Raw genomic sequence first — 17,120 nt, forward strand, 5'->3', positions numbered from 1 at the left:
ATCTCATCTTCTGGGGTTGTTTCTTGCTATGTTTTTTGTCTGTGGTTGAGGAAACCCTGAATGCACTGTAGGCTGAGCAACAGAGAGAGAGATGTTTTCTCTACAAACAGATCCCTTAAGGACGGCTAGTTGAAAGGTACAAACACAAAAATCCACAGCCTGACTTTATTCATTTGTGCTCACATGGCTCCTTGGTCTACTGCTTTCAGATCCGGCACGCTCCATCTGTAGTGAGATGAAAGGAATAACAGCATTTAATTTATCACCAGACCATTCTCAGGACTGATTTCAGGCTTGCGGAGGAGTGCAAAGCTGGGAGACATGAACCCTTCCAGATGATGCCTTTATTCTCACAGACCAGCAGATTTTGCTGATTTTGCACTGCAGCAGCTGGGAAAGGCTTGCAGGTTAGCAGGACTGAGCTGAGGTGGGGGTACCTTCTGTCTAAGGGAAGGTAAGCATCGGTGGGTGCATCTTCAGCCACTGCAGCCATTACCAAACTAATAACTGGTCTATGCATTAGATACAGCGTGCAGTGCTATACACCAAATTTTGTGTCCAGCTCATCCTGCTAACTGGAGAAACCTGCAAAGTCCAAAACTTTTGCTTAATGATTTAAAATGTATTGAAAAATGTATTGAAAATAATGATTTTGGATACTTTCCAGTGGCCTAGCTCTGTATTCTCAAGGGTTTTTTCATTGTTTATGGATGACAGCTAGAAACGTACATTCTGTTTTCCTCTTCTGCTTTCAAAAAGACATGATCCTAAAGGTCAAATACTGACATTAAATACTTTTCAATACATTTTTTATTATGCATTTGAAACTAAGCTACAGAGTTTCCAGGTGCACTAAATGTTTCAGAAGCAAACTGTTTGTCTTGCTGGGTCTGGCTGAAGTATGTCCTCCCCTCCTTCTCCCCCCTTGTCTCCAGTAGTGATGGGAAAATTAAATCAGCAGGAAGAGCTGTGCCAGAGGGGAGTTAAGAGAGAGGTGTTGCTGTAAGTGTCCAAGATACTTGTTTTTTCAGTTTCAGGTCTCTGCGAATTCCCCCAAACTTTTCCAACAAAAACATTCTTCCTCTCTTCAGAATCATGTTCTCTCTATAACACAACACAGTTACATGATGGTATCATCCAACAAAAGGCTTTCAAAGCCGAGTGTCATAGTCACATAGTTTCTGCCACACTTTGTAGTTAATGTCTCTTTTTTTTTCCCGCCCCCCCCCCGCTGGCTCATGTTCTGCTACTCACTGTGACCTTCTCCTTCAACTGAAGTATAGACCATTTTTCATTTCTGCTTGGTCCTTGACTAGCTCTTGACAATCTGACTTCACCCACAGTCTTATTTGTCCCTCGTATTGTTCACTCCCTTGCACAGACACAGTCTCTTTCATGTCTTACCATCAGGCTTTATGTATTCTTCCATAACCTATTTCTGTGATTTCTGTGTGTTAAAGCAGCAATATTCAAGTAAGAAACAACAACAGCATCTTCTTCCCAAGAAATCAAATCTGGTATCTTCTTCCAAGAATCAGACCAGGCCTTCTAAAGCTTTTCATTTCCAGAATTTAAGCACAGAAACTACTCTGCAGTTAGTGCAATTGTTTTAAAACACATATGGATTTTTAATACTAATCATTAATACTAATATTTTCTTTCTTTTTATCAATCACATGAACGATTCATCACAAGAGGAGAACTATGCATGGTGGTATAACACGCAGGGCAGGAAAACCACTACACCCTTCTCTGTATCAACATAAAAGAGGCCAGATTAGCAGTACACTAGAACACTGCTTCACATTTTCAGAACAAGAATATTCCTAGCATCCATGCCAAAACCAACACTTCCTTCCCCTCAGAAATGCAATAAATCTATAAAACTCCAAGAAACAAACCATAATCTTCAGACATACTGAATGAATTTACAGGAAAGGAAATGCACAGCCACTTTTGAATTATTACCAATGAAATAAATTATAACACATTATATATGTATAATTTAAACATGTCCAATTTGTTGGCAATGAACGGTACAGGGTTTTTTTTTCTCCTCATAAAGACAGCTAGTATCTAAAAATCATCTCTCAGCTTACAAAACTTTAAGTGGTAACGTGACTCAAACTACTTGACTGTATACCACTGAATCTGTGTTTCATGAGCACACAATTAAAGTGTCATTTCTTTCTTGACTCATCCAGGATTTGAGGGAAAAAAAGGAGGGGGAATAGTAACAAAAAAAAAAAAAAAGCCCACAGGAGATTAGTTTTCAGCCTGGGTGACTTTATATTGCTTGTTATGACACAAATGCTTCAGGTAGGCTGATCCCTGGGGGTTACAAGCAAGGAAAGCAACCAGGAGAAAAGTCACAAACCAGACCATTCCTCACTATTCATGGGCACACGACATTTTTAACTCAGGATGCTGCTGCGTTGGTGAACTTCACTAGTTTGGTGCCCAAGCATTAGAAATCTCTGTGCATCCCTTAGACAGCAGAGGTTGGAGATCTACGAGCCGTGCTTGAGGCTTACCAGGGCCTCATGGGCAACCACTGGCTAGGAAAAAACATCTCAAGGCATCTGGTGCCCTACAGCATCTGCAAAAACTGACCTGGGGCACAGACAAACATAACCTGGGGCTAAAGCATCGTGACTCTTCCATGAAATCCAATGCCTTTTGGTATCTGTACAACACCACACACTGACTTGTATTGGTACCTGGGATACATCAGCAGAGACTGCAGTCTGCTGAGGATGCAGACATGGACACTGGCACAGGGCACTGGCTTCCCAGCTCCCGGTTTGAGAGGGAAGATCACCAGCACACCCGACCCCAGCATGCTGAGCTTCAGTGCAAAGCCCAGCTCGCATCCCTGTGGTTTTTTTTTTCAACAGACCATCCTTTCCAGTGTCAGGCTGCCCTCCCGTAAAGTTTCCTGGGCATTCAGACACAATTTCACTCATTACAAGTGCTGTTTTACTTATGTCAGCTGGCTACCAGACAGAAGTTGGGATCCATATCCCCTTCTGTTGCCTGCCCCTGCTCTGCAGCCATGCAGGCAGAAGGCAAGGGGAAGAACCCTGCCTTCTTCAGTAGAAAAGGTCAAGTGAAATTACAGTAATTTTAGTGTGCAAGAAGAGAGTTCTGGGTTGCAAACCTCAGAAATACAACCAGAGGTGACAAATCCCCAGTCAAGAGTTAATTTTCTGAGCTGAAGCATTAAAGAAAAATTCTTAAGCCTGAAGAAGAGTCCTGGTGTGCCTCTAAGTCTTGTCAGCAATGGTTTGAGTTGAAAATGTAAACTATATGATTGTAGTGAAAATACCAAGTTTCACGGTTTATCATAGTTACTCTAATTGTGCACATTACTTAGTTAACCCTAAATCAATAAACATTAGAGAGTCTCCATATCTTTCATGAATTATTTCTAGACTATAAACTATGTGATTTGTTCACCTGGAGCAGTAATAGCCCAGGCTGAAAAGCCCAGCCAGCATCTAAGGTCTCTGCACCATTCTTGGGCTTTTACAGGGCAACACATTAAAAAATTCAGATTCAGAAAATACAAAAAGGATTAAATAATATTGAAATGAGGATGGTCTGTCTACATGACAAGGATTTGCTGACAGTTTTGGCAGTTGGTCAGTGTGAAGATATCTTGCAACACTAATTAAAACAAAAAACCCACATTCTCAGGGGTGAGGGATGCAGGCTGATGTTTGGGAACAGAACTCACACAGTTTCAAATGTTAGGACAGCTGTATCACAATAACTTCTTATCAAAACATCACTCTAATTCATATGAAAGCAAAGCAGGAATCAGAGAAGAAAAAGGAAACACACCCCTTGCTGTTTGTATCTTTTCATATAAAACGTCATTTTCACAAAACTATCATTGACACAGGATTCTGTATTAATACACTGATCCACCAAGTAACTGTTACCACAGTTTTCAGTATTATACAAAAGGGTATTATCCCAACACACACTTAGTCAACCCTTTATCAATACAAAACAGACAGCAAGTCATTATCCTCACTTTTCTTTCTCATTTTACTTTCATGCAGCCTGACAGCATACCCTAGACTTCCACGCAATGATGCAGCAACCTAGATCCTAATTTCTCCCCAGCTTTTTTCTCACTTACACTGATCATCACAGCTGTTCAAAGCAGTGAGAGAACACAAAGGTAAATAAGACTTCCACTTTTGACAGAGACTTTACTTCCGTGTGCCCAAAAACCAAGTCAGAGACAGAATAAATTAATTCCTATCCAGCGACCTCGTACAAAGCCTGTAAGAAACTAAACTCTTAAATCAAATTTCCTAATAACCAGCCTCCACATGACAGGCAAAGGCAATTGCATTGTCTGTGCAGACTGTCAGTCCAAACTACTCTGTGAACTGCAAACAGGCAAGGTTCAATTGATTGACATATCATAATATTTAAATCCAGAACAAAATGGGGGGAAAAAACCAAACCCAAAAGAGAGGATACCCAGCACTGTTACTCATGTGATTCTGGCCAGAGACAGTGAGAAAACAGTCCATCTTCACACCCTGCACCACCTGGATGTTCACAGCGACCTTCCTACCTAGCTCCTACTGAACCATTTCTACCACACAACGCTGCAGGCAATGGCATACTCTGGAGCCCTGGTGTAATTCTGCATTTGCCTAAAATACACTTGACAGTCTGGGGGTTGTAGAGTTGACCTAAGAGGGGATATAAATGACTTGATTTCACTCTTTGCTTTTGATTTTGTTTTGGGGATATAAAAGAAAAACACCCTCACTCTCTGCCTACCTTCCCTGCTGATGGTTTGTACTCCTATTTTCCTTCTCTTCCTTCTTCAGTTTTGCACGTATTTTTAATATCAGTATCTTTATGTGGCTTGAAACCAGACCTGACCGAAGGCTTCTCAGCAGCTCTCGCAAAACTGAACTCTGTCAACTCAGGGGCACAAATAAAACCGAGCTGCCTCCTTCCATGACACACACCCACGCCCTGGCTGCTGCCCAGCGGGGGCACCAGCAGCCAGCCTCGCTTTCTGGGATCTGCTGGGGGCAAAAGGGAACAGAGCCACCACTGCCATTACTAGAGATATTTTATTGTCACCAGCAAACTACCTCCTCTTTTTTTTCTTACGCCTAGAACTGGTCCTGGCCAGACCTACTGAATGAAAATCCTTTCCTATCAGAAGAAGGACCAGGATCAGGAATCCCCCTTATGTCAACCAGAGAAGGCAATGAATGGACACTTCAGAAATGACTTCTCCGTACGGGACTGAATGGCAGCTGGCTGGGATATTTCTGTGGATCAGAAATACTTTTGTTGCCACTGTTACAATTTAAAGACAACAGGCGGAGATTAGTTCTGAAAGCAGGCTGTTTGCTGCAGTATTTTCTAAAAATCAATCAATTCGACCCAAGGCATTAAGAGCACTCTATTGTTTTTTAATCCTACAATTACAGAATCATTTATGTTGAAAAAGACCATTAAGATCATTAGCCTAGCACAGAACCCCACCAAACCATGTCCCTAAGCACCACATCTACATGTCTTTTAAATACCTCCAGGGATGGTGATTCCACCATGTCCCTGGGCAGCCTGTTCCAATGGTTGACCACCCTTCTAGTGAAGAAATGTTTCCCAATACTCAATCTAAACCTCCCCCAGTGCAACTTGAGGCCATTTCCTCTTGTCCTGTCGCTTGTTACTCAGAAGAGACTGACACCCACCTCACTACAACCTCCTTTCAGGTAGTTGCAGACAGCAATAAGGTCTTCCCTGAGCCTCCTCCTCTCTAAGCTAAACAGCCCCAGTTCCCTCAGCTGCTCCTAAGACTTGTTCTCCAGGCCCTTCACCTGCTTCATTATGTTTCAAAACAATAAAGTGAAAAACACATCCAAATCCAGGGCTGGTTCAGAAGTATTTTTCAGCAATGTTATTGTTTCTTCATATTTTAAATCTCAAAAAAGCATCAGTATCCAAAATGAATAAAGGACAACTTCAAGTAGGTCAAAACAAAAAGAAATAAACAAACATCCAAATCTGTCCTGCTTTTAATAGGCAGGACTGTAACATGGCTCAAACACCGATCAGGACTCGGGAGCTCTTTGGCTTCCTCCTGGCTGTGTCTTAGGTGCTGTCCTGCCTCCTTGTGCTCAGTTTTCCCATTTAAATCAAGGAATATTATAAAAAGGACTGGAAAGCGTTTTGAAATCTGTAACAGAAAACACTGCCTGAGGACAATGCGGTATTATTACCAGGGAGCAGTAAGAAAGCCAAGGAAAAGGATCTAGGAAGGAAGGACAACTGATCCAAGGGGGAGCTGAGATCCAGCGGAGTGGGATCAGTTGTCAGTGGGACTTAGCACAGGGGGTGCAGGAGGAAACAAGATCTCCCGTGAGCTTTTCATCTGGGGGAAGTATCGAGGTGGTCATCTGAGATGACAACGCTGCAGAACCCCAGGCTCTGCCACCCTGCCTGTGCTGACGTCCAGGGAGCCAGCTCTCCTCCTCGCAGCAGATGAGGAAGCCGATGATTAACACTGTGAACAGGTGATCAGTGGCTACCAAATACCAATGCAGAAAGGCATCTCAGCCTGACATGAAAAGTCACATACCCTGGCAGCTAAATGAGAACTTCATCCTTGAAGCAGCTCAGAGTAAGAAGAGGTGAGACACTGATCTGGGACCTGTTCAACACTACATCTTTATTTTCACACGTGTGTTCCTGCAGTTCATACGCAGTTCCTGTGGTGTAGCTGGGTCCACCATGCCCTTACAAGATCTCTGCTCTCAGCCGTGCCCCTTAGGGAAGGCTCAGATGGCAACCGCCTCTGCAGTTAGCTACTGCTGCAGCTGAGGAGCTCAGCCTGGGCTGACCAGCAGCAGGCAGGGGCACAGTTTTACCCTGGCAGATCACAGAGTATATGACAGCACCCATGAACATGGAAATACATTTTATATTTTATAAACATGCTATATTTAAAAGTGTGTGCCATTTTTCTCTACAAATTGTGATTCATTCCACATGCTCACACTCACACCACCCTCACCAACAGCACAGATCAGAGTTGTGGTTTTGGGTGCCGAGACCTACACTTTTCTGCATTTGCTGTTACTTTTGGTATTTCAGCTCAAGACACACAAGGACCAACTTTTTAAAAGAGCTCTTGCAGTCCCCATTAGTAGCAGGCAAATTTGTGACTATCCATTCTGCCCAAAACCATGGGCTTTTTATGTCTTTGACTAGGTATTTAAAATATCCACTCAATCATCCCAAAGACTGGGGTAAACTACTTAATTGACCCAAATTCTGAAGCTGTCACAATTGTAGCCCCATCTGACAACACTAGTAGGATAAGGATAGAGTTTCTCATGCCCAAGATCCAGAAAAACTTAAAAGCTTTGGGCGTCAAGCTAGCAGCAACTGAAAATATTTCCCTTTACACTGTACTTATAACTCTTCCACAACTTACAAAAGCAAAAAGAAGGGCGAAAAAGGAACAGAACTCCCAGTGCAGTATTACAAGCCCCCAATCCATTTAAACCTCAGGATAAAAACAAGGAAGACAAGGCTTTGTGCTCAGAAGGTCCTTTGTGGCTGGGGACAGGTCATTTAGGGCTTCACATCAAATGGGAATTGACATTTCAGCTCAATATCTCTGCTTTCCACTCTTTCAAGTGCACCAACAACTAAAATAACCAGCTAGCAGGTGTGTTATGAGTAGCTCACTGCCACCGCAAACGCTTTGAGATGCCCTCCTGTAAAGTGCAATGATGTCAAAGTTCTTCCATTTTTGAAAGGAAGAAGAAGCTGGAGGAGAAAAATCAACTTCTTTTTTTTTTTCCTCGACAAGAATTATTACCGTAAGGGCTTGTCTGCACATTCAGATTCATAGTGGACTGAGTCAGGATGAGAATTTAAGTCTGTGGCTGAGTATCTCCATGTTCAGCTCCTCAGAAATAGAAGTGCTTGCTCCACAGCAGCACCCTCAGTAAGGCTCAGGAGTAGCTACTACCAAAGAGCGCTACTGGAGTAACTTCTCTTCCTAGACAAGTCCTGAAATTTCTATGCTGAAATTTGCCAACACCTAAAGCTGCTGAAGGAAATACTTGTTTTCCATTTCATTTCAGGATTAAGGTTGCCCAGTTAAGGCAATTACAGTTCCTCCACACAGGCGCAGGTGAAGCTACTGTTTCCTCGTCAATGAACAGGAAATCCCATAAAGCCAAGCGAGATGAAAAGGAGCAGTCTGGGAAGTGTGCTCACTTCTGACCTATGAGAATCATTTCACTGAGCGCCAAGGTCAACAAACAACAGGATCCTACCAGTGACTGCTTTCATCTCATGGGGAGAGCTGGGTGGGAAATGGTCTTCCTGTGCTATCAAAGTACATTTTCATGTTCTTGAAAAAACTTTGGTCTGTAATGGGGTGAAACACAAGCCTGACAATTTATGTTCTGTTTCTGTAAAACATATATGATGAGAGGAACTCCCACCCACCCTGGAGTAAACAGGCCTATGGATTACATACTTGGAGCTGCGGGTCAGCACTGGGGTCTGACCCCCATCTTCAGCTGGCCCTGCTGAGCACCCTGACCATTGGGGCATGAGGTTCCCGAGACCTTCCCTTTGCAGCTTGCCCTTCCCCTCCACATACTGCGCTCCACAGACTCCATGCCGAACTGCCTGACCTCTCCTTAGGAACACTGGTAGGTCTGTTTTTACTTCAAGTTTCATTCTTGACAAGGCATTGCTATTCAAACAACAACAAAAAACTTATGCCACCTAACCAGGTCTGCTTTTAAGTGTTATCTTCCCAATGTGCTGATCGTGCTTCCACTTGATGACCCGGCTGTTTCCCAATACTGTGGGTAGCAGTGAACTACCCAAAAACAAATCTAAAAAGAAAGGGGGGGGGGGGGGGGGGGGAAACAAAATTGAAAAAAGTCCACAGCTTTGCTGCCCTTTGATAAGCTGCAGATCAGAAAGCAGAAGCACATGATGGCTGATAACCCCCAAAAGCATAGAACTCCAGTCAGGGAAGGGGAGACAGCACGTTAACCAAGCCCTGCCAGGCGTGGGAAAATCACAGAAGAGGAAGGAAGATGAACAAGGACAGTATGTGTTTCTCCTCTTCCACATATCTATACTGTCTTCCCAAGCTCTTCTTGCAGCTGCTGTTTCTTCACATTTCCTAACCATGGCAAATAACAAGCAAGCTTTAGAAATTATATCTAAATTACTGAAACACTGGAACAGAGGACAAGGAGCAAAGGATTGCCTGGTGGGTGTCCACCGGCAGCCAAGACCTCCTTCGCTGCCCCTTTACCACTCATAGTTATGGGACACGATTAAAGCCCTGATCCTCCTGTCCAAAATACTTCCAACACCCACTCACCCACAGCTGATGGCAAACTCTAGCGAGAGAGCATTGCTGCTGAAGAAAGTTCCAATCGGGCATGAAAATCCGATCCTTCCTCTCTTTACAGGCACTTCAATCTACCTGGTACGAGCCTGCATTTGCCCAGTCACCGACTCCGAGTTTTATGGTTAGGCCTCAGTCTTGTACTTAACCCAACAGGAAAGTGCCACTAGGACCTTGGTCTGTGTGAGTACTTGAGTATGTATTTCCTTTTCCAAGAGTAAAATCTTTCATTTAAAGTAAATCTTAAAAAAAACGCAGCACACTGGCTGGAGTCCATACTGAGTATTGTACTATGCATATATTTTATCTCTTCTAACACTCGTGACTTTCAGGAAAAAACATTTTCTTTCAGTTTTCTACATCAAACCATGTTCACCTTACCAGCCCACCCGAAAGCCCCACGGTGATTTACTAGCGGTGCCCTGTGCCCGACGCAGCCCTGCCAGGGCACAGCAGGGATCAGGGGCAGGGTCCTAGCCCTCGCAGGCAGGCACACTTGGGGAAAAAAAGGGAGTGAACAGGCAAGTAACTTCTCACAGCTGCTTTTGTGTGGCTCACTGGGGATCTGAATGCAGTATTGATTCCTTGGCACGAAAACAGATCTGTAGCCCCTGCGTGTGCAAGACAGGGATCTCCTTCAACTTTAATCTCTAGCAGCTGTCAAAGGCTTAAATGGCTTGTAGTTGGCTGGCACGCCAAAATCAACGAAGATTTCAGGCCTACTTGCCTAAGGGGCAACTTGTCTGAACCAGAACTGATGGAAGTCGTTCTCCTGCCCTGACCAGAGCTAGACGAGGCCTCCCAAACTTCACAGCTTATTAAGCGTTCAGACCGTATCAGCAGACTAGAGAAAACAAATGACTGCACCCCCATGAATCCACGCCACCCAGAAGCCTCCCTGCCCCTGTGGTTTCTTGTTGATGATATGCTCTCCCAACATTTCAGCGGGGCTGGAAGCGCAGTGGGATTGCTCTTCTGTGAAACCTGCTGGAGGCACTACCAGCGCCTCATCACAAGTGCAGTGCTCTTAACGTGGTGATAACTAGAATTTACTTAGCAATACTGAGGTAGCATCACCGTAACTTACATCTTCAGACAACTGTCCCTTGTTGCTCCTGATTGAAAACCTTGGTTTCAGTTAGGAAAGAATTCAAGGGTGACTTTTTTTTCTTTTAGATTAAACTAGAAATCCAGCCCAACTGTTGCCCATTAGCATTCTGCCGAGGGAACACAGGCACCACAGCTATCCTTAGGCAAGATACAGGCCCCCTCCCAGACAAAATACTCTCACAACAGACTTCTGCGTGTAAGAGTTCGGACACGTTTGTGTCCAGGAAGTTTAACAAAATCTTTTAACCAGTCCATCTGTTTCCTCACATCTGTTTCCCGACGCCTACCTTCATATAATTCTAACGCACTGGCTGCTGGGTGAAGCCTTCAATGGGATGGTGAAACTTATCGGAAACGGTCAAATTTCTCTTTTATGCAGTGTTTGGCAGGAGAAGAAATCATCCAAGATTTTGACCGGGGTGGTATGACGGGGAAGTTGTACCACTGGCAAGATAATGGACCTTTTCTGAAAATGTTTATGTTATTACCAAAACTATTCTTTGAAACATCCGTGAAGAAAAGAAAGGTGAAAAAGAAAGTTTGTTGCACTGTCTCCTAGTTGACAAAACATTCCCAGATAAACAGCAATAAGCAAATTAAGAATAAAGTTCAGCCTTCAGAATGAAAGTCTACAACAGGATTTGCTTACTTTTTTTTAATGGATGCAAAGGAAACAGGCGCGGAGGAAAAACATGCAGTGACGTTTTCACAGGAAACTTCAAACCTCGCTGGAGTTCATTTAGACTCTACATCCTATTATTGTGGGAAGAGCCCCGCTCTGTTTTTCAGTAACTAAAACACACCCGAGTTATCCTAACAAGCCTCCAAACAGCATTCCCAGGCAGTTCGTACTATCCTCAAATGAAGTTGCGAACAGCTCGGGCTGCTTTATTGGGGGGGTGGGGACGACGGGGGACGACCAGCCGTTCCACGCACACGTTATTTATTTATTTGCATTCGCCTGCTTACACATAAAATGTCCCGGGGCCAAAAGCAACGCGATGGGCGGGCTACTAACCGCGCTGCTGGGCCAGATGCCAGAGCTCCCCCCCCTTTCCCCCCTTCTTTATTAATTAAAGGAGGAAAAAGGAGCCCCAACCCCCGGGGAGGCGGTGGGCACTGCGGAGCCCCGAGCCCGCCGAGGCGGGCCGGGCCGGGAGGGAAGCGGCCGCAGCCCCCCGGCCGCCGCCACTGTCCCCGCCGCCGTTCGAGGGCACCGGCGGGCGGCAGCGCCCCTCGGGCTGCCCACCCCCGCCCCGAGCCCCCCGCCCTCGCCGCGCCGCCCCGCCGCCGGCGTCCGCCGGTACTCACCGCCGGCCGGCTCGGGCAGCGTGGAGACCGAGGTCTGGCCCATGGCTTGGCCGGGAGGCGATCACGCCGCCCGCCGGGCGCGCAGCCCGCGCCGCGGCTGGTTCCGGGGGGCCATCTCGCTTCTCGCCGGGGCCGCGCTCCCCGCCGCGCCGCCCGCCGGCTGGCGGGGGACGGCCGCGGCGGCGGGCCGGCGGCTGCCCCTCATACCGCCGCGCTGCCGGGCCGCCGCGCCCCGGGGCGCCGCCTCGTCCCCGCCCGGCCGCGGGAGGCTGCCGGTCCCTGCTGCGGGGCAGGGGCGCGGGAGCGGTCGCGGGGGTCTGTGACGAAGGGGAAACCCGCCCGGCGCCGTGCGCGCAGCGGGGCAGGCGGCGCTCAGCTGGCGACCCCCTCGCACCGCTCGCCTCCCCAGCCCCCGCCCCACGGCCGCCCCTCCCCGGGGTCCGAGACGTGGGTCCGGGCGGGAGGTGACTTCCAGCCGCTCTCACGCCCCCTGAAGGCGCAGGGGGGCCCGCGGCCGGCGCAGGGAGCGGACCCACGGCCCGGGTCCCTGCTGCGGCACCGGGGGCTTTGCTGCCGCCACGCGTGGGAGGGGGACGCCCGGGGGGCCCCGCCGGCCCTGTACGGGCCCTTGTGCGCTGTGGCAGAGGCTGAAACCGCCCCAGCCTTGCCTGTCGCACAGGGGCGACATCGAAGGCAGGACGGCTGCTAATGTGGGAAGAAAGAAGGTGGTGGCAGCGGCTCCCGGCCAGCGCTGTGCCGCAACAAGTGACAAGAAGGGACGTAGTCAGCTGTATAAATTAAGGGGGAAGACGGGAGAAATAGAGATTGTGCATAGCACTAGGGCAAAAGGAACAAAGGTTTATTTTGCTTTTCTTAACGCATAACCATAATCCAAGCAGTGACTCAAGCTTAATGCAAACAGGTAACTACTACCAGTGATGAAAAAAAAAAACAATAAAAAAAACCCCAAACCAAACCAAACAAAAAAGTTTTGATAGCCATTACTATGCAGTGCCTAGAAAGAAGCCGGGAGATGCACATGCATCAAGGAGGACACTCAAGGCTCATCTAAAACACATGCTAAAGAACATCTATTAGCAAGACATACAGCAAAATTACAATGGTTTTGAGTGGCCTGTAAATCCTAGAGGAGTTGGCTAAAGAGATTTCTGACCTGCTGATCTTTGTATGTGCTGGCACTGCGGTGACATTTCGGGAGATGGAGAACAGTGTCAGTGTGGGGCCTGTGCTCGGGAAGCAAATGGGGTACCACAGGAGCTGCGGCCTGGGGAACCTGGCATCACCTACAGGCAGAAGAAATGTGGTCATCAGCTAATACATGGTGAGCAGCGAAGAATACAACTAATGCTAGTCTTCATGGGTTTTATAGTAAGTAGGGCTTGGCAAACGGGTCTTTTATTTTCTCGTTTTATATGATTACACATTAAATTGCCAGAGGTTCGGGCTTGAGTGTAATAGATTTCAGTAGGCTCTTGATTTAGTAAGAGAGAAGAAAGTGAGGACAGCACAAAATTAATAAAGCACAAACAGATGAAGAACCAAATGAGAAGCAGATCGATTGTCCAAGCAGCACTGGCATTTAATGAGGGTGTTTCTGTTGGGGAGCTGCAGGGAGGCTCTTCGGTGTTTTCATCAGCTATCTAGAGAAGTATTATTTCAAAAGGCTTTAAAAGACTAAATAAATCACCACTGACAGCAATTTTATATGGAGTAAATATTACCAGAGTGACAATGAGGACAAGGCAGTCAGAGAGTTATCTGGATTATTTAATAAACTCAGTTGTTTCAAACAAGTAAGTTTTAATAGGGTCAAAAGAAGAAAAAAGTCAGATTTGCAGGGTGGAGCAACACAGCCCAGAGGGACAAGGAAGGTGTCTTAGAAAGCTGCTTCGTGTAGGGGCTTGGAGAAATTCAACATGAGCTCCTAGTGAGCTGGTGCTGGTACAAAAGGGAGTTGATACTCACATACGGATGTCCAAACAGGAAGGGGGTAGGCAGAAATCCCATTACATCATTGTGCTTTTTATCAGACAAAAAGTGCTTTCCCATGTCCAGGGTTGTTGTCTGCCCCTTAAAAAAAAAACCACTGGATGATGGGAGACAGCTCAGAAGAGATCTGTGAGATGAGATGGAAAGTACTCTCCAACAGAAGGCTTGAAGAAGACTGATGCTGATGGGGAAAGACTGATCTGTTGCATTTTAACCTAATAGTGCCTTTGCAAGGAGAGAATAGCATTGCAGCACGCCTGGATGTTCAAACGCTGAAGGCAAGCCTCGTTGCCTGACACCTCCAAATCCAGGCCCTGTACAAAGCACAGAGCTGAAGACAAGTGAGTGGGGCTTGTACAGAGGCAGCAGGCTGAACTGCGCGGTGGGAGCGAAGGGAGCATACAGGGTCTAATGGTCCTTTCTTCAGCCTGAGGAAAGGCTTTCAGAAGGGCGGCTTGTGTGACAGCTGACTCCTGTCACTTATTTCTCAGCAGAGTTTTTTGCATCAATTCCCCACATTTATATTTCTTACCTTGAAAAGCAATTTTTAAAGGGTTTATTTTGAGAAACTTGAGTTGCCTCTCTGGAGTCACTCGTAAATAGGAACATAAAGTGTTCCTGTCTGCCTCTGGTGAATCTCATTAATTTCATCAAAGGAATTTGTATTCCCCTCCTACGTAAAAACCCAGTTTACAATGCAAAATTATATATCGTCTGTCTACAATGATTCCTGTGGAGTAATAAACTCCTCAAGGTCGATTTGTAAGCTGATAAAATGGGTGGTTATCACATCCTCCCGTGTAGTTCAATTACTTGCCAGCTTCTTTTGTTTTGGTTGTTGTGTGTATTTGGGTTACCCAAAAGAGCAACTTCTAAACAAGAAGTAATTTACTTGCATTAGAAAATGTAAAGGTCTTAGTAAGGGGACTTTTATTCATGATGGACAAGATGCTGGGAGCATCCAATACTAGCCTCATAGACTCTTTATTCAGCTTTTGTAAAGCAAGCAAAAATAAATACTTTCTTTTGATCCTGAACAGGGAATACTAGCTGAATACATAAAATAGTACTGGTCCATACAACAGTTACATCTCTTTCTGCTTTATTTCCTGCCTAAAGACTCAAAGGGGAAATGTGTATATCTCAGACTACTCACAGTCATTAATAATCATCAACTTAGGAAAAAAAAAGGGGGGGGGCACTTTTCTACTTAGATCCTGCTTTTTAAGCCTTTTGATTTAAGAATTCAGCTTATGACTCACTAGTAGGAGGGAATGAACCCTGAATCCTCAACACTGTACAAAAAGACATCTACCAATGTGACCTATGAGAGAAAATGAACTATTGAAAGCAGATATATAGCATTTCTTGTATGTAGAGCTATATTTCTGTAACTGCCTCCACACAGAAGTGATCCTGCTGACATTCCTATATAAGCGTCCACACAAAATACATACATTCAGTAGTCAGTTGTTTGCAGACTTTTATTCTGCAGTATAATAGAGATATTTTAATGTGGGCATTAAATTTCTTGCCATGGTTGGTAGTTGGTGTTTAGGACGGGTAAAAGTTCAAGGGTACGATAATGTTTGGTAAGTGATTCTAGCAGAGATTTGAGACTGCAATTTGTAGATAAAATACATTTCTATTTGGTATACTTTTTTGGGGTTTAGGATTTAGATGAACTTTACCTATGATGTGTTTGGATGTTTATTCCACTTTGCCTTTAAATGACTAACAGGATGAGACACAAATGGACACAAATGGGCTGCTCAGCAATTTGTAGTTTTTATAGTCTTCTGGGGTTGCTGGAAATCCACAACTGCAAGCAAAGCAAAAATTACCTGGGAAGATAAAATTTCAGGACTGAAATTTCCATGATCATTTTAGCCAGGGCTAATCTCATACTGAAGGAAGTGCTGCGTAAGATGCTAAAACATGAACATGTCTTCTGACAGGTGGGGAAGCCAAGGTTCAGCTGATGGGTAGAACAGGTGCCAGTACGTCATGCCAGACTGTTCTGATGCCACATCAGCATCAGTGGGGTTCCTGGACCCAGCTTCCCAGTTAGATTTCAGATTTCAGTGTCAGTAGTAATACTGCAGTTATCCGATTGCCTCATGCTGCAGGCACAGTTCTTCCCTTCTTGTCCCAAGTCACTGTGTTGGGTACTGTAGTGAATACTGTTAAACAGATACTCTGCTGTCCCTCAGGAGCTGAAATTTTCCACCGAAAGAAGAATAGCTTCTTCATGAACTTCTGCAGTGTTCGTAAAACAAGAACATTTAACTTGTATAAATGGCTGGTATGAGATCTCTTCACAGAAGAGATTGTAAATGTTCCCAAGTCAGAATGAAACAATACACACAATAGTTATCTCACATGTCAAAAGGCAAATTCCTTCCCATCAAGAAAGCTTCAAAGACAGCTGTATTTCAGCATGTTTACTATACTGGAACGATAGATGGTAATAGATGGCCTACAACTTGTAAGATGGTGTTGCCAGTCTTTAGAGTTCTGTAGTCTCACATAACGTAAAGAGGCATTTTAGAAGGGTGAATTTGTATTACTCTTCCTTCGGTCGCCGAGATTAATTCATGGCACTAAATATGACAGAAGGTATAAGGAGGGGCTATCGTATCTGATCCCAGGATTTGTAATGCAGGACTGGCAAATGCATTCAACCTTATAACAGTACCCAGGTGCTTATCAAGATAAACCAAGAGGATGGCACAGAGTCCAGAACGGGAATGATGCAGATGAGTCACTTCTTGCGTGGTCCTCCCACCTCTCCACACCCACTCACAACGCCTGTCAGCATGCAGAACTGCGAGAAGGTGAGCAGCACCGTGTCCTGCAGGCTGCAGAGTTGTATGATTCAGTGAACGAAGCAAAGGTTATGACATGAGCAAACATAAGCAAGAAGCTAAGTAATTTTTTTTAGTCATGGGTCATGCTAAGGTTTATAACAACAACATTGAATTTGGACCTGCCTGTAGAGAACTTGCAGTTACAAAGGGAAAGAGTTTAGGGAGGGCACCACCAAAATCAGTTTGCTTAAGACTAGAACATCAGCTGTGGTTAAGCAAAAGGCTAATTCTATTTTCTGGGAAACTGAATGCAGTCCTTAAACAGGCACTGTCAAAATAAAATCATAGGGTATATTAATTAATTATACTGGTGTTGCATTGGGAATTTAGGCCATTTCCTTTTAATATCCAGGGAATTTTGTAATAACCTCTCATTT

General features: G+C 45.2%; 1 protein-coding gene across 3 annotated transcripts in view; it reads right to left on the reverse strand.

The window, feature by feature from the left end:
- The window catches only part of PHACTR2 (phosphatase and actin regulator 2), a 141,559-nt gene that overhangs the window by 71,766 nt on the left and 52,673 nt on the right, over positions 1–17,120 (reverse strand). Inside the window, exon 1 of one of the 3 annotated variants that reach the window (XM_055713671.1) lies at positions 11,864–12,303. The exons of the other annotated variants lie outside the window; for them this stretch is intronic. Coding sequence (XP_055569646.1) covers positions 11,864–11,906 — 43 coding nt within the window. The 5' untranslated portion in view covers positions 11,907–12,303. Of the gene's footprint in view, positions 1–11,863; positions 12,304–17,120 lie in introns of those variants that run through there. 3 annotated transcript variants of the gene reach the window in all.

The sequence above is a fragment of the Falco cherrug genome, chromosome 6, assembly GCF_023634085.1.
Source record: "Falco cherrug isolate bFalChe1 chromosome 6, bFalChe1.pri, whole genome shotgun sequence".
NCBI lineage: Eukaryota > Metazoa > Chordata > Aves > Falconiformes > Falconidae > Falco > Falco cherrug.